The sequence below is a fragment of the Ilyonectria robusta genome (assembly GCF_021365365.1).
Source record: "Ilyonectria robusta strain PMI_751 chromosome Unknown BGZ61scaffold_10, whole genome shotgun sequence".
NCBI lineage: Eukaryota > Fungi > Ascomycota > Sordariomycetes > Hypocreales > Nectriaceae > Ilyonectria > Ilyonectria robusta.
In genome coordinates, this window is record NW_025764444.1 from 798,720 (window position 1) to 822,445 (window position 23,726).

The following is a 23,726-nucleotide window of genomic DNA, read 5'->3' on the forward strand; positions in this document are numbered from 1 at the left end:
ATAGAGTATCGTGAGGTTTATTGCTACAGTCGTTGATCGATTGCAGCCATTGTTCAATTGCAGGGACAAGACAGACATAAAGTCTCCTGTCTCATATTATAACGAGTCTCGTCCATATTTATGGCCTTCGTTATCAATCATGAAGACTTCACCCCAACGCATCACCCTGCAAGTCGGGCGCCTCATTAACACGCCCATCGCAGGCCCATGCCCACGACCATGCCGAGCTTTCCACCTAACGACTCCGGCCGGACTGCCGCGAAAACGCAGCTTCTTCACCTCGAATCCCTTCCTCTCCCAAGCCAACGACGGCTCCCGCTCCGAACTCCCCAAGAATGAGCAACCCGTTACCTCGCCCGCCGCAAAACGACGGCCCACGCGCGCTGCCACGGCCAAGAATTCCCTTCGGAGGGTCGCCATCATTGCGCAGCAGCCCAAGCGAGGGTCGGACAATGCAACACCGCCGGCGGTCGCTGCGGGAGAAGAGTCGAGCGAGGTACAATCAACAGTGGCCAGCGCAACATGCGTCGCCGAGGCCTTCAACATGCCCCTCGTGTTGGAGATCCTCTCTTCGCATGGCTTCGCGATTGACCCGGATGGCACAGGATTCGACGCCAACGAAGTCCTCCATGCGCGAGGAGTCAATGGCGGCGACATCTTCGTCTTCCCGTCCGGAACAATTGTGACTTGGTCGCTCCCTCCGGACGTCGTCACCAAGCAAATCATGCGAGCCTCGGAAGACCCCCACCCCGTCGAATGCCGAGAGGTCGAAGATCTCGAATTCACCACAGACATCGGACGAGAGACGAGCTTGCTCAAGGGCGACGTCATCGTGCTGGGCACACGCAAGGAGCACAAGGACGGCGACATGCTGGACACGACGCTGGCCAAGGTCGCCTTCTCCTCCGGCCTCGCGCGCAGCACCAAGCTCGCCGTCCTCGAGAGCACCCTCACATCCTACTTTGAGAGCACGCGCAATATCCCCGCGCTCCTCTCCCACGGCGCCGGCGTACCCTTGAGCCGCAAGTTCATCCTCCAAAAGACGGGCGAGCTGCTCAGCCTGCGCGCGCGCCTAAACCACTACTCGGAGCTTACCGACTCCTTGCCGGACATCTTCTGGGACACCAGCTCCGAACTTGGCCTCGAGGCTTACTACGACCAGGTCGGCCGCGCCCTGGACGTCAACGTGCGCATCCGCGCCCTCAACCAGAAAATGGACTACGCCGCCGAGATCGCCACTGTACTACGTGAGATGTCGAGCGAGCAGCACGGTACCCGCCTTGAGTGGATCATCATCCTGCTCATCGCCGTCGAGGTAGTCTTTGAAGTGCGTCGCATTGTTCTCGAGTGGATGCTAGAGCGTGAGCTTGCCAAACTAGACAAGGAGAAGTCCAAGCTGGTGGTGTAAGTTGAAAGCTGAACGAGCAGAACCTGAGAACAGGAACTGAACAAAAGCATTGTACATTAAATGGACGTTTGCCTTGTACGATAGATAACCTCCTTGTACGATAAATGACCTCCTCGAGGATGGATTGGCCTACGATAGATACCCAGCTCTAGAACGATATGATGGATGAGAACCGACATCAAATTTCCCTTATAATAAACTCCATTCCAAGGCAAAATCCCTAAATTCCTCTGCGCAAGGTGAACGATACCTACAAGCGACACGTAATTGTACAGTATGATATCAAACAATGCAGCCCGGTAACGAACATCTAGAGCCCGACCCATGCCAGAGCCCTTTTCGAGTTCTCCCCAAAGACCCATCCATAACTTCAACACGATTCCTTCAAGTCCAAGACACTTCACGCCACGAAATCTCCAGTTCTCCAGCGATACGGCTGCTCTAATAGCCCCGTCGCATTTTCTTCTGCTTAAAAACCCGCGTCCCCTTGCTAGCAGTTGAATTACACTGGGAGCCCCAAAGTCGAACTCGACATGAACACCCACACCTCCCGTCCATCCCGTGGTGTCAAGAATCCCTGCCGGAAATCCCTTCATCGTGACCAACTCCGCAAAGAAAATCGATTATCCGCCTCTAAACGCCCGAACCAGACCACAATTCATCCGAGCCCAAGGCCCAGACCTATTCTACCCCGATGTGCCCAGTTTCCAAGAACCTCATGTTGCTGAGTCTATGACGAAGGCTTCCGCTGCTGCTGAAGTCCAGGGATGACGGGCACCGGAACAGGCGTCACCTTGTGCGGGATATGTGCGCTTGGTGTGCCATTTAGTGACCGCTGCATACCGGGCGTAGGAGTCTGAGGCTTCTGCTGCTGAGCTGCGATGCTAGCTCGAGCGGCTGCAAGCCGGTTAATGTCCATCGTGCCACCCATCCCCATTCCTCCAAGCCCGACCATGCCACTAGGCTGAGCTATCTTGTCCGCAAACATGGCGGAACGCTCCTGTGCCGCCACCCGGGCCTTTGCCTGATCGAGAATCCGCTGCTGCTGGGCCTCGGGAATTACAGTGTGATATCCCGTGAGACCAGGGTTCTGTACTGGTGTTCCAGCCGGGTTACTGGAAAACCGTCCCATCTGGCTTCCCATTGCCTGTGGTGTGTTGAATCGCTGGGGTTGCTGCACACTCGGCGACGGGCTGTACGGCTGCCTATGCTGTACCTGGGGAGACATGTTGCGCTGGGACATTGCTTGGCCGTTTGTGTATGCTGCAAAGGTGCCTTGGGAAGGCGTGCCAACCTGCTGTGGTGGGAAGCCAGGCTGGTACGGGAACCGAGCAGCAGGAGTTCCCTGTTGCGGCGGCATCTGGCCATATTGTGGCCGTTGTTGGCTTGCATACTGCTGCATGTTCTGGTGGCCGTAAGGAGTCTGAGCCTTGGCCAGCTGGGTGGCATACTGGTTCGGATAGCCGTTCGGACGGGTGTATTGGTTGGGCTGGGGAGGTCGTGGTTGGGAGGGAGGCATCGGCCGTGCCTGAGGTTGGAAGGTAGAAGTAGCACCCGGGCGGAAATACTGCTGCGGCATCGCCGGCGTTCGGTTAGGAGTTCCGTATTGATTCGCAGCCTGGTAGTGATTCGCGTAAGGGATGGACGATACGCTTGGTGTCCGCTGCGGTGGTCGGACAGTCGCCTGCGCAGCCTGTTGCGCTCGTATGCGAGCTTGCATGCCGGCCTCGTCTTCCTCCATGACACCCTTGTACTGGTCTGTCTGAACCTGAACCCTGGTGCTAATCAAAAGATCTTCCAGTTGATCACCGTTCAGCTTGGCCACAGCATAGGGCGGCAGGGTCTTGATGATGAGAGCCAGCTGTGCCTTGAGCACGTGGTAAGTGGCTTGCTCCTCTTCAGAAGGCTGAGGGCCTGCCGTAGCCAGCATATCGCCAGTGACCGGGTCGCTAGACTGGCGGTTCTGAGAGTTGGGGAGGTTGAGGTTGCGAATTCGCTGGTAGGACGACAGCGTTTCAATCATGTCGCTGACCTCCTCGAGAATCTCATTAACCTCCTTGTCCTGTTCGTCCCGCTTGGTACCCATGATGTCGTCCAACGAGGGATCAACGACTGATTCATCCCAGCCATCAATAGCTTCTTTGACCGCGTCTTCGTCAATCTCCACAACATCATTGTCGTTGTCCTGCTCATCGTCCGCGTCCCCGTAGTATTCCACCTCGATCATGTTCTGAAACTGTCGCTGACCAGCTCGTTGCCACCAGAGTCGGCTGGCAACACTGGACGGCACGACAGCGGCAGTGTCATCCTTGCAAGGAGCGAAGCTCGAGAAGGCTCCCCGGAAGAGGGCTTCCATCTCGTACATCTCCAGTTCGGTGGTTGAAGGCTTCTTCCCGGCCAAACTCTGTGCACGCTCGCGTTGCTTCGTCTGCATTTGCGACGAAGGAGCAGCATTGCTATAGTCGAGGTAGTATCCTGCCGAGAGTTTCGTGGTCGAGTAGCTGGCGCTCTGATATTTAGACGTGTCGGTGAGCTCCGGGTGATAAAAGTCAAGGGTATTGCCCTTGGCCTGGGTTTTGGGCTGCTTTGGTGGTTGCAGCGGAGGCAGCGCTCGAGGAGAGGAAAACAACTCTCCAAGAGTTTGGGTTCGCTCCTGAGTCGACGTGGGCATGATGTGTGTCAAGGTCATGCCCTGGGGAAGAGGGATGTGAGCCAGCTTCTCCTCGTGAGCCAGCGGAAGACTAGAGAACAGCCGCCTCTCTTGAGGCGCATATCCGATGAGGGACAACACCAGCTCGCCCTTTTGAGGGGAGGGTGGGAGGTCAGCCTCGACTGTGAGGGGTTCGTTGCTGGTCTTGGGGTATGCCTTTTCTCGTCGAAGGAGCTGCATTGCCTTGTTCTTGAACTCATCAATCTTGGCCACGGCTTTTTCGTTTGACACTGGTTTCTCCAATCCCGAGGACTTGGCCTTGAGCTCCTCGAGCGATACCTTGATCACGGAGACGATATCGGCAGCCACGTCTTCGAGGCGATCGTACGCATCGGCAGCGACCTTTTCGGAGATTGTAGATGCAGACTCTGGATCGGTAGACTTTTGCCGCTTCGCCTCGGGTTCTTCATCAGTCGATGGTTCCGGGACTGGACGGTTCAGGATGGACGGGCTGATGTCGAAGCTGGGAGATGATTAGCACGCATAGCAAAAGGACTCGCGATGGCAAAGTCGCGACATCCACCAAGTCGGAAAACGCAACCTACCTGCTCAAGACCTCAAGATAGGATTGAATCAATTCCTTTTGATCGCCCTTGGGCCAACCGTTGGTAGCAGCGGGCTTCTCGTCCTCGAAGCCGTCCAGTTCGTCTCCCTCTTCGCCATTGTCGCGTTTTCGCTTCCCCGGAACGACGGGCTGCGCATTCTCGGTGCTGGCGGGCTCCGGGACGCCGTTGGGCTTCGTTGTCGCGGGCTGCGCCATGGTCGGCTTCTAGTCGTTGGGTCGTCTCGTCGTGGGGAGCTGGGCCGCGCCTCGTCGCGACGCGCGGTAGTGGATGGCAGACTGGTGCAACTCCAAAAACGGTTTCGTCGAGCAGCGCGAACGGGCCGTCCTCATCCAACTGGCGCCGTGCAATCGACTGGTGCACCAACGGCTCGGCAAATCACGCGACGACAGGTCTCGATGGACGATATTTCAACCTTGAAATCGACAGCGACTGCTGGAGGGAATGGAGAAGGCTGCGCCGGGGGAAGAATGTGTCTTGATCGCCAAGTACTGTCGCTGACCAGGACCCACGCTAGCGCCTTTTGGGGGAAGGCTAATGAGGCCCGCACGTGATCTGGCGCCTCACCCCTCGCTCACTACGGGTACGGAGTACTAGGCCACTAGGTTCCACCCAGCAAGCCTCGTACCAGTTCCCGTCCTCAGTTCCCGTGGCTGCACAGTTCCCGACCTGCCACTGGCCATTGTTGCTCGCTATTAGCTCCTTTCGCAAGGCCATCAAGGGGTTTTTTTCATTCATTGCGCTCATGGGCGGGGCTCTCTTCGCCAACTCAACTCCCCAAAGAATAGCTGAATCATCTGCAGGCTTTGGCCACCTCGCCGCCTTATCTTACACATCACAAGGACGAGGTACAGACATCCCGGTGCTTAATACGACGCAGGCCCAACAAACATGCAGCACGGGAACTAGTCAAATCGAATACAGCGGGTAATTCACATATCCTATTACTTAAGTAGCATTGTACATGAGAGAACTGTGCACCGTTGCGCAATCACCGCCCCTCCAGTATCAACATCTGCGGTATTAATCCAGTTGGCCAACCCAATCTCCCAACCGAACAAGTATCAATTCAGTATTCGCTGCTCGTCTGTGCTATTTCCTCCCCATAAATCATTTACTTGGCGCGGGCCAGGCCAACGGCGTTCTTGCCGAGGTCATAGACCGAGTAGTATCGGCGGAGGAAGGCATCGCCAAGAATAACAAGAGGACCAGTAGGCTCGGGGAAGTCCATGCCCTGGAAGGTAGAGATGCAGCTGCCAGACACCTCGAGGATGTAGTCGGTGGCAGGGAGGCTGTACTTGGAGCCGGCAAGGGTGAAGACGACGTCAGGGAGAGTCTGGCGCTTGTCGCACTCGACCGTGTACTGGCCGTTGTAGCCCTTCTTGGCACCCATCTCCTTGTTCAGGAGATCAGCCAGGGAGCTGGGGAGGACGTTCAGGGAGGTACCGGTGTCAAGGATGGCACCAGTCTTCTCCAGCTCGGCAACCTCGTCACCGAAAGCAATGGCGTCGAGGTCGACCTCCCAGTAAGCCTTGCGGCGGAGGGGAATGTACTCAATATCACCCTCGAAGCGGGACTTGTCGACACCACCAAAGGTAGCCTCGCTCTCGCCCTCCTGGTCGCCGAGGTAGAAAGCAAACACGGGCTCATCCAGAAGCTTCTGGTTGACCATCTGGTAGAAAGGGGGGACCATGTGGTTGACGGAGATGGTGTCATAGCCCAGGCCAAGGATACCGTCGAATCGGCCAAAGGCAAAAGCCAGACCAGGCTCGCTGGTGGCCTCGGCAAAGTCCTGGCCCTTAATCTCGAGGTCGCCAATGGACATGACGTCGTTGGAGACGAAGCCGGACAGGCTGCCGGATCCGTAGTGGATCTCGAACTCGCTGCCGTTGCTCTTGTAAGTGGACGAGTCAGAAGACTGGTACTTGGAGTGGAGGTAGCAGGCGATGCTGCCGCACTCCTGGGAGGGGACCCAGAGGTTGGAGCTGCCCGTATCGAGGACAACCTTGAATGTCTGGGGAGGGGTACCGATGGTGATCTCGGAGAAGTCTGTTCAATGTCAGTGTTGGAAGTCACCCAAGGAGGAGGAGGGAGGCTCACACTGGGCGTTCATGAAGTTGGAGACGGGGACGGGGTGGACGCCATCGGTCTTGGCAACTTCGGACTTGAACATGTAGTCGGCGGCAGTGTTGGGGCGAGCGGAGCCCATGTACTTCTGACCGAGGTTCTGGACATGCTCCGCGATGGAGTTGGTGGCCTGTCGTTATCGTCAGCGCTGTGCAAGGTTGTGCCAGGGTCTGGATGGCATCGGCCTGTCCGTCTGAGGGCATCATCATACCAGCTGCTCAGAGAGAGGAATCTTCTGGAGCTTCATCTTGTGGACGCCAGCCTGGGCGGAGCCAAGCAGCGCAGCTGCGGCGAGAAGAGCGCTCTTCATGATGACGACGACGGGTCCGGAAGACGGATAAATCAATCAATAACACGAGACGCAGCGATTCGACCTGCGCACTTCAATACGGTGAGATGCGATGCGACAAGACGAGAGGGTGCGATTCGAGGGATGTCGAAAGGCAAGTTGATGGAGATGATAAGATGGGGAGGATGGAGGAGGGAAGTCGAGCGACCAGGTTGGGGAGGGAATGACGGAGCTGGGCGAGAGCTATTGCGTGTGTTTCGGGCGCTCCCTCTATCGGCGACGGGGCTGGTACCTAGCAGGTATGCACTGTGCTCGGCGCTGAGGCGCTGCGCTGTGGGAGCTCGGGCGGGGAGCTGATTACGTCTTGTGAGTGGTGGCTAACGCCGGCTGCCACCGACTGACCTGTCTGGGGCGGTGCGTGCCTGCCTAGACTTGACCGTCTCCGGACCTTCCTGCCCCTGCTGGCTCGCGCTGGCTGGGTCCTTGTGACCAAACGCAGCAATGACGCACCATCTCGCCTTCCGCGTCTCCACTGTGTTCGCTGGTCCAGCAACCGGGCCAACTCCCGCCTTACCGCCTTAGGCATCTACAGAGCTCTGTTGGCGGTGTCTGGCCTGACTTATCTCGCCAAGGACAGGCTCAGACCAGGCCAGGCACTTGGAACAACAACAAGACAGTCAATGCGTCATTGGTTGTTCCGTATTACGTTGTCACAGCACCTCGCCCTTCCGCCGGCTGCTAGGTACGCGACCGTCACCACGCAGTAATTCGATCATCATCAGCCAGTTCATGCATGACAAACCTCCAGCCGCCTGTGTATTCTGAAGGCGGATGCTCTGCTCCCAGTTCCCGCCAATGGTCCGTGTTTACACTAGTTGCATGTACTTTATGCAGGTCCATTACCCCATTCTGTGGCTGAGGCAAGACATGGAAGCATCACTGGTACGCAGCCGATGGTCTAAGTCTAGCTTCATGGCTTTGCAGAGAGATGTAAGGTACTTGAGACATTGCACAAGAGCCGAGCGTAACGAAACAAACTGGGTACACTTAATCTCTCGGGTGCTTGCTGTGCGAGAGGCGGTTACCTACCACGTGACCACTCGTTGAGCAATCGTTCCATGAAAGTCCTTCTGTCTGCTTCACTGCAAATGCCTACTGCATGTCGGGTTGGCTTATCGCTTTGGTCTGTTATTATTGGGTAACTTATAGTATGGGAGGTGCAGCTATTTCCTTTCTCGGAGCTCTGTGTGAACTACACTGGTGGGATTTTGTCGGCATGCGATTGAGCAATAACCACTTAACAACTTCTACCCCAATCACACAATATCAAAGTGGCAAAAGGGATAGAACTCGGCATACTCAAAATCAACGGCTGATTTTCCACTTCATGAAAACGAGACCATGTATGGAAATGGCCGAGCGGCTTTAGGAAGTGTAGAGGGTCAACTCCGTCATAGCTACCCTATACATGCACCAGGATCTAAGCGACATCTACAGTTCAACCACATATTCACACCTCGGATTCTTCTGATCCGAATGAGAACCCCGGTTTACATACACATAAACTCATGGTATGGTGTATTCCTAGAATTTACGACTCATTACCTATCCCCAATCCAACCCCTTCATAAAGTACCTGCAACTAACAGCACAACCATATCCAGAATCAACCCAAAGGATCTGAAGCTTCTACTCTGTCCTATCCCACTCATCACCAAACCTCCATCGATACGCCATCGTGACCCCAACTGGCGCGAACAACACAAGCGACACTATCTGGCCAAATCCCCAGTTCCCTCCTGTATACGTCTCTCCCACGCTCCTAGCTAGGTCCTGTTGGAGCATTCTCAATTGGAAGATGACCCAGAGCAACGGGACCGCTAGGCCAATCATGGCCAATAGAGGTACAGCCGCGATGTATGGGTGATGGCCGAACCAATCATTCACCTGCTCCCGCCAAGATCGATGCTCCCGTTCGCCGGCCTTCTCCTTGATAGGATGACGGGAACCCGGGAGGCAAGCCATGAGCCAGAACGTAAAGAGGTAGATGAGGAGGCAGATCGTCAACTCCAGGCCGTCGAGTGCCCTGTAGGTCATACTCTCCATGAATGAAACTAGGCCACCCAGACCGTCCGGAAAGCACATAGTCTGCACGTTACCCCAGTCACTCGTCGAGACCTCCCCGCCCTTCCCGTTTCCTATCGGGGACTCCCCAAACGCATGGAAGCACCTCGACATGAACGGGTAAAACGACAAGGCCACCGTCACGCTCAGCAGCAGCAATCGCGCGTTGTGCTTCGCATGGCCGTCCCGCCCGCCCTCAAGTAGCGCAACCGGATACAGCAGTGGCAGCAGGCTCACCACGGCGACGGCCTGGGTAATCTCCGTCTCCAAGGCGCCCATGTCCAAGGTGCTGATGCCATAGTCCTTGCGCACGAGGACCGCAATGGCCGCGAGCTGCAGCGCAAAGGCAAAGTACGCTGCCGAGTCGAAGAAGGAGCGCAGGCCTGCCGTGAAGATCTGGTAGGCTTCGTGCGAGCTGCCGTTGCACCACAGGCGGGGTTTGAGGAAAATCACCCCAAGGGAGAGCATGATTCCTAAGGCGAGATCGAGGACATATCCGACTGCGACCTGCGACGTGTGAGTTGGGGCTCAGCATCGAGTAATTGTACGAGACCAACGCCAATGCCAGAGATATCTGGGTTACCCGTGCCATAGACTGCGGTACATATCTCAGTCCTACAGACCTGCATCTTGCCCTTATCAAACTCGGTCGATTTGCCAAGGGAATCGACATAGCTGCTGAAGTCGTCCAGCGCCGCCCATTGTGAACAGTTGGACATGCTGAATGCTTGTGACAAATCAATTCAGTTGTTGGGTTTGGCAGGGCGGAGTCGGCTCGGAAAGAGCGCAATTCCCAGCCCTTTGTTCTTGAATGGCCGATTGTTGGGGGCGGAGATATCCTTCGATGAGGCTGTCCTGGGCGGATCATTGACAGGATGGGTTGGTTGCTCAACCCAGTTGAGGTTAGCCAGCTGAATCCCACCGGCATCATCATCCAACCAGGCGTCGCTGGGTGAGACTTCGCCAATCAGTTGCCACCATTCCAACGTACAACGGAACTATGCGAACTCAGCCGCAGAAGTCATACGCTCCGGAATAAATCCCCAACTTCGCTTCTTCCATCATTTCTCTCTCGTTTCTGAATCGGAGACCTGGAGCAATGAAACACCACGGCCTCATTGTCCTCGTTCTTGGGGCTTATGTGCGGTTAGGCACTTCGACCCCTCAGCAAACCAGCTCGCAAAGAACATCAGCGGTATCAAACCCCCTAGGTCCAACAGCGCGACCTAGAGAACTGGCCAATGCCAGACGTCAAGATGGATCAGGCGATACATGCGGCTTTGTGAGCGGTAGGCGACACCTGCTATTATCACATCACGATACTGATGCTCGATAGACATTCCGGTGACCTGTGTAGCCGGACCTTGTGGCTTCCTCTCCGTCTTGGGCGGGACTCGGGGCTATATGGGATGCTGTAATGACGATGGGTGCTCTTTCCAGACTGATTGCATAGAGGGTGGAACTGCATCTGATACCAAGACTCTGGCATGGTCAGTCTCAACTCGCCTCTAACCTGGAGGGAACTGACTATCTTGAATAGCATCGGAGAGTTGTCTTTTTGTGCGACTTACACATGGCCTGACTACGAGGCGGCAGCATATTACTGCGCAACATCGAGATCAACCGACACTGTGACGACTATGGATCCTGATTTCAGTAGCACTATTGATCTTGAGCTCACTAGCACTTACGGTGGACAAACTGACGACACCGACGCATCCTCGGGATCGAGGCAAAACACCGGGGCACCGCAGCCCACCTTCACAGCATCCGGCAAGCCGACAGGTGCCATTCCCACCGACGCGGGTACTCCAGAACTCCCAGTTTACGGTAGGTTGCTGGCTCACGATTTCCACTCGTGATAATGTTAACAACCCTTGTCTAGACCTTGCCACACGGCAGCGGATTGGGGCGGGCGTTGGCTCAGGAGCATTTGGACTCTTGCTGCTTGGATTCTTTGCGTGAGTCTTTCGTATCCGACCAATCTCACTAGTCTGATAAATAGTATAGGGTATTTGGGTGTTGGAAGGGACCGAGGCGGACATCGAGACCAATATTGAGGCTTGCACTGCTGCCAGGAAGTCCAAACCAGGTCTACCAGACACCCACAGATACCTCTGAAATGGAACTAGTCCAGCGTCAGGCTCCCATGGGATATGCAAGAGTGCCGCTCAATGGGCCGTGAATCCGTTGGGATCTGCGCCTGATTGTCAACACGAACGCCAAAGGGCCAATGCGATAAGCCACCTGAGTTTACAGTAAGCGTAGGTAGGGCTGCAGAGGACGGAATTCTATCATCGATATCTGCCTTGATCGAGTTGATGGAAGTCGATTTCCCAGGTGGACACCCCACATGAATGAGACCAGGACGAGGGAAACGGTGGGAGCCATGGCTGGTATGCAGAGTGTACTATTTACGGCGCTGGGGATCCAGGGAGATGAGTACGCGTGGAAGATCTGAGCAAGGTCATCGCTGATGACGGTAGCAGTGGAAAGATGATATTCTGTGGATCCGGAGAATATGAAAGCTTCGATAGCTTCGCAGCAAGGTCCTGGGGCTGCTCTGTAAGCGATTCATCGTATCCATCCGCTTCGTCCGGCAGATGTGCCTACTGAACAGCACACAACGGACTACTTATGCAGAGAAACGCACTGCAAGATACTTCACCCACTTTTTAGGTCAATAGGAGACGGCAGCGTGCAATCCTAGCGAGAAAGCTAGGGAACCTCGCAGCTCATCCGAGGGATCCGTTGGGTCCGTCATGACCAAAAATAGCCAGTCCAAGAGTGCGCCCAGTTTAGTCCAATGTCAGGCCGGCAGACAACCCCATACCTGCTGCGTAGGCCAATATCTTGTGGTGGTAATATGCACCAGCGGTCCACGCAATGGCAAGCTCGGTGCCGGTGAACGGTCAACCGCCACCGGACTCGGGATGGGAAGACGACTGTCACCTTTGCAGGGGGTGAGTGGATGGGGACGGGATGGAAGTGTGGAGGCGGCCAACGTGGCACAAGCCATTGTAATCTCGATTGATGGAGGTACCCGCGGTGCGAGGTTGGTGATGGCTGCAGGGACGCTTGGCGGGACATGTCTTGGAGGAGGAACATGCAGCGGAATGCAGAGCTAGATAGTTGTGATTGAGGGGATGTGGACGGCTGTCAGTGGTTGGATGGTTGCTGCACTTTGTTGATAGCCCAGATGAAATCTTTGAAACCTGATTCAGATGCGTGAGAGACCAAAAAATCTGCTATGAAGGGGCGGGATCAGATGCCATAAAACAGCCACCAAGCCACCTAATGCAGTCTCCAACGCCGTGGCGTGTCACGGTTGACAGCGGACTACCAGCCGTTGTGAACGGGTTGTTTGTTGTACAAGTGCGCATTCTCGTACCTGAATTGGCAGCACAAAAACGGTAACAGCCGATCAAGTGCCAAGCGACTGATGAGCAGAACAACCGGCCAGGCCGACGGTGAATCTACGCGGGAAAAGCCAATCTGAAATGCAACTGATGGTACCTGCATGTCGGGCATTGAGTCCTGGATGGCTAGTGAAAAAGGAAAAAGAGCCATTGATGCCTGCAGTTGGAGATGCTGGGGCTTGCTTGAGGTACGTGATCCTTCATTAAGAATTGGACACTGTAGTATGCACTGTAGTCAGAGCCGGGGCGGACAACTGGAGTCCCGACACGTTCAGGATACGAAAGTACACCAAAAGGCCAATTGAAGGAGCAAGCCAGAGGACTGATCTGAACTGATTGCTACCATGCGCCATGTTCACTGCAGCAGCACTGTATCGATTCATGTTGGGCTTCAGCTGTACCTAAACCAGTGCACATGCAGGTGCCTCCCACGTCGTACATGCTTCCATCTGACACACAACCACCGCGCCCCTTGTTCAAAGTACGGACAAAATAGTAAGCAGAAGCGGCAGAGATGCACAGCCAAAACGTGCATAGTACCCCATCAAGCCACAGCTGGGGCGCCGCGACACTGGGTCAGGCCATCAGTCGGACTGGGGCGCGTGGTCCTTGACTCGATGTGAGAGATGGATTTGGCGGAGTTCGGGGGATTGCGTGGTTGGTTCTGTTGGGATGGGAAAATTAATTGCACATGATCCTGGGACGAGGAGGGTTGTATTGGGATGAATGGATGGAGATTTGACCGGCCGGGATTAGGGAACAGCGTCGCGGAGGAGCTGAGCAGAGTTGCCTCGTCGGTCCTTGCATCTCCTGCATTGACATGCAGACAACCAGCCCATTTCTTTTTTGAGGCTGTGTTTGCGAGCAATCGAGTAGTTGGGCTTCTATACTACCGACGTACCTCTTTTTCTTTCCTTCGTGCCGTCGGGCTTGTCGGCGCTCGTATCCACGACACCACCACCAACGTCTCCACAAGCCGGCATGGCATCCGAGCTGAGAAAGGGACTCACTAATGTAGGTACGCCGCCCGTGTCTTCCGTACCTGCTTGCCACCGCACCTGCTGCACTAACCTTATACTGGACCTTAAAATTATTATGCACGAGACAAAATTCTCGCTCGCCAATGACGGTTTGTGCAAGCAACGGGCCCACACCCACTGTGTGTCACGCAACCATTTCGGGAACTGCGGCACGCCAGCGACCACACAGAGAGCAGTCGGCACATTCGGCCCTGATGCACGAATTCTCTTGGTATCGGGTTCGCTTCCAACCTGTCAGCGGGCTGGGAACGACGGCCTGTGGCAAGAACAGGGCCTCTATATTAAAACTGCGACGCTGCGTTTGTTTCTGCAGAGGGAATAAAGTGAGGGGGGAAGGTTTGAGTGAGGTGCGCAGGCCGGCGTTTCTAGATGTTGTTTCAACTCTGCGACCCGTCAGCGCTGCTTGGTTGATAAGGACTGGAACCAGATTGATGACGATGACGCGGGGAGGAGTGTGCGTCTGTGTTGCAATGGCGCCCGTCCGACTCTGTTGGGGTAAGATCAGTGTGTGATTGACAGGATGGTGCTGATGATCCGACTGCAATCCATCAATTCATGGTTCAGATGGCCGTTCGAGAAGAGCCTGTTCAGCATCCGCGCCCGGCCGGACAAGCGAGCCAGCCGTAACAAGCGAGGGCAACGCCCAAGAGAGAAGGTTTGGACGAAAAGAGAATCAGGATACGAAAGCTGGGATGGATTGGCTTGGCTTGGCTTGGATTGTGGAATACGATCAGTCTCCGGCGCATCTCGATCAAGCAAGTCCCAAGGAGGAGTGGAGATGAAGAGACAGCCCACATCACCACCGCATCTCTCGCCATTGCAATCCCTCATGTAGGTGCCAGTGCATTTGCGTTGTCTCCCAGGTTCCATCCGAGACTTTAGGGAACTAAAGTTGGAACCCTACCCACTTGATAGTGCGTGGCGGCCAATCCGCCCTTGCCCGTATATATCGGAATCTATTGATTTCGTACATTCTTTTCGCAGCCTGCTTTACACGTGGAGCAGTGGGTGTGGTGAAGTGATGCCGATGCGCGCGCGTTTTCTAGCATCCCCTCTCCCCAGGACAGGCGGTACGTACAACAATACGAAGCATCACATCCTTGTCCAGCGCCTGAGGCACGATTGGCTTTGGCCCGGTCCCTGTTTGGCGCTGCAAGGGGCGGAGAGGCGGTGCCAAAAGGAGACGGCGTGACGCGACATCTGCACAAAAGGGGCAGGTCTGGGGTTTTATGAAATTACAACTCGCTTCCTCTTATGAAGGTGTGGGGGGGGGGGGGGGATTTGCACCTGGGCCGACAAGAGAGCGAGAGTGTGCGTGCATTGACGGGCAATTCATTTCAATCAAGTGTGGAAGCCAAGCCCCACTGTTGCATAGAGGTACCTGGAAGCCAAGAACAGTGCTTCATCATTCATGCAACCCTACAAAACGAAAGCGAGTCCACGGTGCCTTGGAAGAGCAATTAATATGACGTGCACTAGGCATTCCTCGTCTGCTGTGGGCGTTTTTCCTCTTGGATGTTCATGCTCCCCGGTCATTGAATTGTCAACCAGTGAACCGAGCAAACACCAGCCCGTGGCATCTACTGGAGGCCGCTGCCGATTCGACAGAGCGAGATTGCTTTCAAGACCCCGTGAGGTGATGATCTGCCCGTTTTGGCCATGTCTCACGGGTCAAGCCAGCCGCCCATTGGGTTGACCGCTATAACCGACACGGGAGGTGATCTGCGTCGAGTCAAAAGAGCACTCCTGGAGTAGGCCACCATTCTTACGAGGTACGCACCACTTTGTACCTAGGTACCAGGTAGCACTACGGTTCGTGTACGTAGTACGTAGTAACTGGGCGAAGGTCAGAGCACTTCACGTTTGCCCCAAGATCTGACTACCCCCTGCCAGCCATTGGATCAATGCTCGGCGTGGCTGGCAAAAGGGATTACAGTGGGAGTGACTTCAATTACGACCCGATAAGAGCTGATAAGAAAGCGAGAATAAGCCGAATCATAGCTACGGGGGACTGAGACATGATGGAAGTATATTCAAATAAACAGCTGAAAAAGGTGGCGCGTAGATACATATTACATCATTGAATAGAAAGGCTCAAGACTTTCATCAATTTATCAAAATATTTTTAGAGACATCATATGTAATTTCTTCAGGATTGCCATATCAATGGTTTTCGTTTAGCTTCTTATCGTGCCCCTTATCCATTCGGAACTCAAGTCACTTGGCCAGTCACTGGTTAATGAGCTAACTGTTGATCCGATACTTACAGGGGTGACCAGAACTCGACCAGACCTCTCTGAAGTACTGGCTGTTTCTATGCGGTTTGTGAACAAAGCCCGGAGCATGGGGAAAATCTCGCCGACTGGGCACATTGGCAGTGGCGAGCGATCCCACGTTGTGCCCATCCCACCCTCGGTCCAGCTCCGTCCGCCAACCTCCTCGTGAGTCTTGCCCTCCAGGAGAGGATCCCAGACGGCCTAATCGGCAGACGGAGGATTGGACTTTGGAGGGGAACCCAAAACGGCGGCGTGCCTGGCGTGGCCGCGTGTCCGTGTCCCAATTGGGCGCCCCCATTCCAGTGCTCTCAGAGCATTGGCCGAGGTGGCTTGCACCGGCCAGCGCCTTCAGCGGCATCCCGGCGGCGCCGCCAGGGGCAAGATGCAGGGGTTAGTAATAAGGGTGTGGTGGGAGAGTTTGAGCCCGAGGGATTCGGGACGGCATGGGATTTGCTTCCAGGGCCCATTGTCGCCATGGAGAGCCAGCCGCCAGGCCAAGGAACGAGGTATTCGATTCAATGAATCAGAGCACACGTTCCTGGAGGTCTTAACCCAGATGTCTCTCCCTGCGTCGTTGGGGGAGACCTGGTGCGTGGTTCCAGTGCGCATCGGTACGCAAACAACGGCCCCTGCTGTCTTCATCTCGGTTTGATCTTTCGGCCTTCACTGTGGGAGCAGTCTGGGACGCGGGACGCGGGACGCGGGACGATGTGTACCAGCACACCATGTACCGAGTGTACAATGTGTCTGTGTCGCATGTGTCGTGGCATGTTTGGAGGAGGAGGTGCTGGCGGCATGTACCAACAGTCTGAGTGGGTGGCCGTAATCCGACATGGCGAAACGACGAGTTGTGCAATACCCGGTCCTGTGCTCGTGTTGTTTTATGTATCACGGCTTGTGCGGCACCCACTTTGTGCCTTTTATCCATCAATCCCTTCATTCACGACCCGCTAATGCTGGGCCCGGTTCCCTATCCTAGTCCAATCCCTGGATCCATGGCCAATCCCCATTTTGGGTGCAAGCGCGCACAATTAGGACCGTCTCAGTGGGCTCCAGTGGCTCCAGCGGTGGAGCTGCGTGTGCTGTGCCTTCCAGGTTGTGCAAGCCTCTGGGCGTGCGCCGTCCCCCCCCCTGTAATCCCCCTTACAATGTACCTCGTACCCCCCCGGCAGGTTGGCACCGCTGGTTGGCCTCTGTCTGGGCGTGTGCGGTCCACTGACTGGCTGGGATCCAGTGGCCGCTGGGCTCACGCATTCCCTAACCCTGACACCCAAGACCCAAGCCAGGGCACCCAGGGCATCCAGGGCCCTCAGGTACCCGCCGGCCGCTCATTCAGTCCATCCGTCCTCCTTCCCTCCCTCTTCCTCGCTCGCTCCTCTTCGTCCATTCTCGCCATCTCCCCTTTCAACAAAACAAGCCCTTCCCTCCCGACACTCATTCGTTCCAGTCCCTCCTTCAAACCTCCCCCCACCCGCTGCGTTCTTCACCCTTTGAGCGTGTGCAGTGACCAATGCTGTTTTCGCCTCCTTTCCATCGTTGAGCCCTTTTTCGTTCTCACTAAGGTCGCGTTTGTCGAGCCACTTCTTTGTTTCCCACGTCGCCTGTTTCCCTGGTTCCACGACTCGAAAACGATTCCCCTGGAGCCTCCCGACCGATAGACAAGGTCCTGTTCGCCTCGACCATCATCCATCAGCATCTCGTCGCCCTCAACAAAGGAAGGAACACATTTCCATCGACGACTATACCCGTTCGCGTCGGCCGCTCATCACTCCTCGAGGGAGCATCTTCAACCCGGCCTCGATTCCACCGATTCACTGCTTTTGGGTACGACCTGGCGTGATTCCAAACACCAGGACACAGGACAACAAAGCCTCGGATCGAGTTGACCTGTTTCAACACCTCCAACCAAGTTTCTTCCCTTTCCACTCTCGCTACTGTCACCACACATCAACATGAAGCCCACGTCACTTTTCTCACTCGCCCTCGTGGCCACCACCCAGCTCCTCGGAGTCTACGCTGCCAGCAAAACCAGCGGAACCGACTCTGCCCCGAGCCAGACGCCTTCGACAACTCCCATTGTCGGCCAACTAACATCTCATGGCTGCTACAAGTCCGGAGGCAACCTGACTCAGGCCGCGGGTGTCAAGTTCGTGTCCTCAGGTAGTTGCGGGAAGTACTGCACTGGCAAGGGATATTACGTGATGGGACTTCACGCCGCAGCCTGCTACTGTGGCATGGTTTATCCTCCTCTGGACGATGTGACCGACGACAGCAAGTGTGATTATCCCTGCCCTGGCTACGACCCCGAAGCCTGCGGTAGTCTTAAGAATGGCGTCTTCTCCGTCTTCAACACCGGAGTCGAGGTCGCTGCGGAGGACATGGAGCCAGAGAGCTCATCATCAACAACCGCCGCTGCCTCTTCCACTAAAGAATCAACGAAATCTACTGCCGCGGAGACCGCTGTTGCAACGTCCGAACCTGCTGCCGCGAGTTCAACTGGCAGCAGTTCCGATGGAGATAAAAAGAAGAGCACTAATACCGCTGCCATCGCTGCAGGTTCTGTCGTTGGCGTCATTGCTGTCGCCGGTATTATTGGTGTAGCCGTCTTCTTTGTTCGCCGCCGTCGGAACGCCGAGATTGAGGAGGAGCACCGCCGCAACGCTGCTGTCAACGCCTTCATCAACGGCTCCAAGCCCCCTGGCAGCAGTGGTAGCATTTCCATGACTGACTCTCGCCTGGACCCCGTCATGGCCCACCGAAGACTCAGTGACGGCAGCATTGCTGATGACCAAGACTACTCCCGGAGGATTCTCAGGGTATGTTCCTAATTCCCTATGCCAAATACACCGCTAACTCAAATGAATAGGTCACCAACGCATGAGCGTACACCGCAACTCTTTTGCCTTGAAACAACCACAACAATTTCCAATCATCGGCATTCACGGCGTTTTTGGGATGACAGCTCATGTCTGTTGGTCGATCGACTCCCCCGACGACCTGGCGGCGTTCGACTCTTTTTATATGGGCGTAGGGTTAGATTTTTCTTTTGCCTCCGCGGAAATAACGACTGGATTTGATCAGCATCCTCGACAACTCGTCGGTCACCCCTACGCCGTCCACTCCTTACCTTTGTCACATTTCAACAATAAGCCTTGATTCTAGCGACCGGAGAAGGTGGGAACGATGCTACGAATGTGGCTCGAATGTCCTTCACCTCCATGGCACTCCACTTCTTACGGAAGCCGGTTGGAGGCGACGCGTCTCACAGACGCACATCTACGTGTTATTGGCGCGTCTGTTTTTAACGACTGGGAGTCTTAGGTCTCCTGTGTACAAAAATTCCCTCGCCTGGTGGGCGAGAGGGAATGGTCTTTGAAGTGGAGGGCGATTTAGGCCCTCTTGGGATATGGGCAGGTGCAAAATGAGCGAGTCTCAAATAGACATCAAAGGACACAGGAGGAGAGCCAGCCCGTTGGCAGATAAGTGGATAGGGATGGGCTGGCGGGGATGGAGTGTGGGACATCCTCTGGTCGCTTTATTTACTCTTTACTTGACTCTTCATTTCTCTTTCGGATCACGGTCGCCGAGGAGGTGGCAAGGTGCCAACCGTATGTAGGGATTGCATATAGTAATCGAATACCGGCACTTGAAATTTGATATTGGTCACTGTGGTGAATACACCATCGTTGAGGTGTTTGCTGGCTGTGTTCGTTTCGCATTGGTGGGCTTGTACGTCGTCCAGACAGGAACTTGATGTGGCTGACATCACCAAGGGATATTGTCTATTTCTGTTTAACTACTTCCTCGAGGATGATATAATTCACGATGGGTCCCCGTGTTGGCAGTCTTAGGTCTAGGCATCGTCTTGGAAGTGACTTCCTTCAGGGGACCGAACTGGCTGACTACCACTGATAAATTCTCCACAGCAATCATCTATAATATTTGACACTTCGTCATCTGATATTTCGATTGTCTTTGCATACGACGGTCGTCAAGGGACTCGTCATGTCTCGTCGTCACGAATGGATACCATTGATGGAGACAGTTTCAGACGCTTATGGCCAGGAAATTTGGTATATATTAGGTCAGGTCTATGTATGTTAAAATACTAAACAGTCAATATACTGGAATGAATATTTTAAGCATAAGCTATGCGTACCTTGACGTATTGACGTTGCTTTATGTTGGAGCGTTGCCTGAAGGTCACGTGATTTGAAATCAAGGAAGCTCAAGCGTGGAGCTGTCGCGTCTGAAAAGTTGCGGGCCAACAAACTACAACAAAGCGAAACACCATACCCAGCGCCTTTCCTCCACACCACACACCCACTGAGCTGGAATCCTAAGCTCTATCACGCATTGCGATATTTCACTCTTGCGTTTGAAACTCTTGGAAGCTACATCGCGCAGGGCTATTCGCCCGCGCTTCCTTCGCCATGAGCTCTCTCACAGCTCCCCGGATCCGGCGCACGGCGCAAAACACACAATTTACGTATGTCATCGCCTACGGCTCTCGCCGGTAGTGAATAGAATGCTCATGATCGCAGATACAACCTCTCACGGCGCGTAAACGATGTACAGACCTACCCCGTCCAGTCCCCTCAAGGTGCGACCATCTTAATATACGGCCACGAGAACGGTGTCACTCTGGTGTGGCGAGGAGGAAAGCGACTCAAGCCAGCCAAGAAAGCACCCCCGAAGGAGAAACAGAATGGATCTATCGATGATTCGGTGATGATCATCGACTCGGACGACGAGGAGCCGCCGGCCAAGGCCAAAACTTCAGTCAAGTTTGAGGACAAACCCCAGTTCGAGGACGAGATTGAAGAAGGCCCATACCCCGAGATTGTGCAGACGCTGGATCTGGCGCTTGGTACTGCGGTGCTCAAGGTGGCAGTGATGCCCATGACTCCAACGCCCGCAGAGGATGCAGCCTGGGGAGGAGCCAAGATCCTGACGGAGAGGATGGTCTTTGCCGTGTCGTGCGTCACCAACGATGTCTACCTCATCACACTGCCCTTGACACCCCCATCGCCAGAAAGCAAGGAGAGGCCAGAGCTTGGAAACGATCTACTGGCCGGCAAGGCTGGATCTGGAGCTTGGGGCGAGTCGCTCATCCTGCTAGGTGGCCAGGCCAAGCACAGCGAGGGTATCGCTATCAACTTGGTCATGCCAAAGGCGTCAGAGCGGCCAGGTACAAAATCACGAGCTGTCGTTGCCTCTCACTCTCGTGAGGCTTCAGGAACTCTCCGACTATGGGATGTTCCTCTGGACCCCAAGGACACACCGGTGAACGCCGTCGAGCCTTTCCAGACGGAGTATTTGCCAAGCCCTCTCACGACTATTTCCTTCAACTCCACACATACAACACAGCTGCTTGTTGTATCTTCCCTACAAGGCGTGCGAATCTACGACTTTGCGCTCCCATCACTACCCCCGGACCCTGATGCCACTGGCCCCTTCCCTGTACAGGGCTCCTGGCTTCTCACCCTCTACCAGCCTTTTGCTCGACCATCGTCGACGAGAAAACCAATCCTGGATGCCGCATGGATAGCCCATGGCCGTGCCGTGTTTGTGCTACTTGCTGACGGCACCTGGGGAATCTGGGACATTGACGGTGTCAGCCCTGATTCGTCTGGTGCTGCCCTCTCGAATAAGCTCAAGCCTGGCGTTCGAGGTGCTGCACTGACGGCGTTTAGCGTGTCTGGCTTTGTCGAGGGAACTAGCTCGTTGCGAAGCGTTACGACTCAGAGCAAGGAGAACAGCAACGGGGACTTTGCACCCATGACGCCTCACACTCGTCGCCAAGCTACGGCCTCCCTCAGCTCCGCCATGACCCTCGATCGCCTGGCTACCATCCGGGGCGGAGTAACAGTCACACCCCTACCAACCAACGGCAATGCCGTTCAGGAAGAGAGCTTGGCGCTCTGGGTGGGCGGCTTAGACCATGTTTGCATCATCCCTGGTGTTTCACGGTTCTGGGAGTCCCAGCTCCGCAAAGGCGCCGGTACTGGCGTCGATCTGTTCAGCAGCGCTCAGCCGACGAGGATGATCAAGCTCCTTGATTTGTCTACTGGTCTACTTGGTGAACGTTGTTGTGGCGTTGGACTCGCTGTGGACGCCTTGAAACATGGGAACGGCGCTAGCCTGGATGGAGGCCTCCCCGCAGATGTCTTGATCCTTGGTGAAACGAGGATCGTCATTGTGCGAGAGGGAGAGGATGGTCCAGGTAGAAAGATTGGCGGGGTTGTCAGCACCCGAAAGCGAAGACTCTTTTCCAAGGGAGACAAGTCAGACGCCATCATCGTCCACGGCAAGCAGGACAAGTCGACAAGAATCTCCTTCAACCTCAGCACTATCAAGCCCGGAACTCTCCGAAAGCCGTCCCTGTTTGGACAGGATGAGAGCACTGGGGATTTGACAAAGTCACAAGACAACCTGCCTCAGTCGTCTCGGCCACAGGTGGGATTCGATTTTACGGATACCCTGAGCGCCGCGGCAGATCTGACTGAGGACTTTACAACAAGAGATGTGGAGGTTGAAATGCTCGATATTATGGAGATTGACAAGACTCTGGATAGCATGCAGGGCAGGGGGAGAAAGCTCCTGTTTGACAAGCAGTGAACTGACTTGGATGGATGTGAAGATGATAGACGCTGGGAGACGAGGTGTACGATACCCAACCACGCCAGGATTTAGGGCCATGTAAGGCATACTTTCGGTTCATGATCATGTGAAGTCGACGATTGCAGTGATGCCCAGTGACTCTTGTTCGGCACTGGTTCCTTTGTACCAACCATTCCGCACGGCAAGGTGGAGCGCAAGGCGAGATCAATCCTTGACTGCTCTGTATTCCGAGCGGTATATTAATTCGGCACGTTTAATGAGGTAGGAATTCTTTTTGAAGACATCTTTTTTAAAGATTCCTACTTCTTTCTGCAAATAACTATTTGCTCTCCCAGCTTTGGAGCCATGTCCTGCTATCTGCTATCTGAGGCCCTCTGGAGTCCTCTGAACCTTCGGGTGAGGACGACGAGAGATGGTTCCCGAGGTTGGCGGGGGACATGGGGATACTGAGCTGGGAGTTGTGAGTGTCGAGACATTTTATTGAGTTGAAGTAGTGGAGGAGGGATGTGAATCTTGCAATTTGCCCCGTTCTTCTACTTCAGGTCTCCTAGGACCACTATACGAGGGGCAGCAGAACTTCAATCGTAGACTTGCCATCCCTCAGCTCACAGCCTTTGGGTTCTTGGCAGCGTTTACGTAGACCGGCTTGCTCCTCGGCTGTCATGGGGTGATTTTTCTCACGGTTCCGCTTCCTCCCCAAGAACCTCGAGTACTGTCCAGGCCTGTAACAAAGACGGAATATGGAGGTGTAGAGTCTCCATGGCTGGTGGAATTGTTTCCTAGTTTCTGCAGATATTAGAATTAAATCCTACAAGATTTTAATATTTACCTTTCCATTTACTCGTCGTCTGGCATTTGCCCTAAATGCACATGCGAATGCATCGTGGTGTTGTGGACCTGCATAGGTACCTCTGCGTGCAGCTGGCGACAGCTGACCAGGCAAACACGGTGTGGGGTCAATTAAGATCCCTGCCACTGTGACCGCGACAGGGCGCGTCATCTTTCTCCCCACGCGTCAAGTTTGCCAGCTTCCCCTACTCGCACTTTGTCCAGAACCTCCCTTTTACATTTCCCGACAGCAGTGAGCGCTTCAAAGGCATATCCAGATCCTTGTTTCCTACCTTTCTTACTCCTTCCTCACACCGC

General features: G+C 54.9%; 8 protein-coding genes across 8 annotated transcripts; 5 read left to right on the forward strand and 3 right to left on the reverse strand.

Moving 5' to 3' along the window:
* The first annotated feature begins 15 nt into the window (after nt 1-15).
* On the forward strand, nt 16-1,598 carry BGZ61DRAFT_452231 (uncharacterized protein). Its single transcript, XM_046245935.1, has one exon. The coding sequence runs from the start codon at nt 140-142 to the stop codon at nt 1,406-1,408; it is 1,269 nt and encodes a 422-aa protein (XP_046104278.1). The 5' UTR covers nt 16-139; the 3' UTR covers nt 1,409-1,598.
* Nucleotides 1,599-2,138: 540 nt separating this feature from the next.
* On the reverse strand, nt 2,139-4,878 carry BGZ61DRAFT_532695 (uncharacterized protein; the record flags this gene model as incomplete). Its single annotated transcript, XM_046253899.1, has 2 exons — nt 2,139-4,581; nt 4,664-4,878. The coding sequence occupies 2 exons, from the start codon at nt 4,876-4,878 to the stop codon at nt 2,139-2,141; spliced, it is 2,658 nt and encodes an 885-aa protein (XP_046104279.1).
* A 424-nt stretch (nt 4,879-5,302) lies between these two features.
* BGZ61DRAFT_420620 (aspartic peptidase domain-containing protein) lies at nt 5,303-7,462 on the reverse strand. Its single transcript, XM_046243491.1, has 3 exons — nt 7,020-7,462; nt 6,782-6,938; nt 5,303-6,730 (listed from the first exon to the last, which is right to left on the reverse strand). The coding sequence occupies exons 1-3, from the start codon at nt 7,116-7,118 to the stop codon at nt 5,796-5,798; spliced, it is 1,191 nt and encodes a 396-aa protein (XP_046104280.1). The 5' UTR covers nt 7,119-7,462; the 3' UTR covers nt 5,303-5,795.
* Nucleotides 7,463-8,786: 1,324 nt separating this feature from the next.
* On the reverse strand, nt 8,787-9,940 carry BGZ61DRAFT_478232 (uncharacterized protein; the record flags this gene model as incomplete). Its single annotated transcript, XM_046248994.1, has 2 exons — nt 8,787-9,728; nt 9,845-9,940. 2 exons carry the CDS (start codon nt 9,938-9,940, stop codon nt 8,787-8,789), a joined length of 1,038 nt encoding a protein of 345 aa, XP_046104281.1.
* A 380-nt stretch (nt 9,941-10,320) lies between these two features.
* On the forward strand, nt 10,321-11,342 carry BGZ61DRAFT_532698 (uncharacterized protein; the record flags this gene model as incomplete). Its single annotated transcript, XM_046253900.1, has 5 exons — nt 10,321-10,510; nt 10,558-10,711; nt 10,762-11,051; nt 11,124-11,182; nt 11,232-11,342. 5 exons carry the CDS (start codon nt 10,321-10,323, stop codon nt 11,340-11,342), a joined length of 804 nt encoding a protein of 267 aa, XP_046104282.1.
* A 2,858-nt stretch (nt 11,343-14,200) lies between these two features.
* BGZ61DRAFT_478234 (uncharacterized protein) lies at nt 14,201-15,695 on the forward strand (the record flags this gene model as incomplete). Its single annotated transcript, XM_046248995.1, has 6 exons — nt 14,201-14,511; nt 14,686-14,750; nt 15,160-15,311; nt 15,398-15,452; nt 15,482-15,505; nt 15,574-15,695. 6 exons carry the CDS (start codon nt 14,201-14,203, stop codon nt 15,693-15,695), a joined length of 729 nt encoding a protein of 242 aa, XP_046104283.1.
* Nucleotides 15,696-17,908: 2,213 nt separating this feature from the next.
* BGZ61DRAFT_532699 (uncharacterized protein) lies at nt 17,909-18,837 on the forward strand (the record flags this gene model as incomplete). The annotated part of the gene is made up of 2 exons (XM_046253901.1): nt 17,909-18,772; nt 18,823-18,837. The coding sequence occupies 2 exons, from the start codon at nt 17,909-17,911 to the stop codon at nt 18,835-18,837; spliced, it is 879 nt and encodes a 292-aa protein (XP_046104284.1).
* Nucleotides 18,838-20,389: 1,552 nt separating this feature from the next.
* BGZ61DRAFT_352440 (uncharacterized protein) lies at nt 20,390-22,577 on the forward strand (the record flags this gene model as incomplete). The annotated part of the gene is made up of 2 exons (XM_046240434.1): nt 20,390-20,445; nt 20,501-22,577. 2 exons carry the CDS (start codon nt 20,390-20,392, stop codon nt 22,575-22,577), a joined length of 2,133 nt encoding a protein of 710 aa, XP_046104285.1.
* Between the last annotated feature and the right edge of the window lie 1,149 nt (nt 22,578-23,726).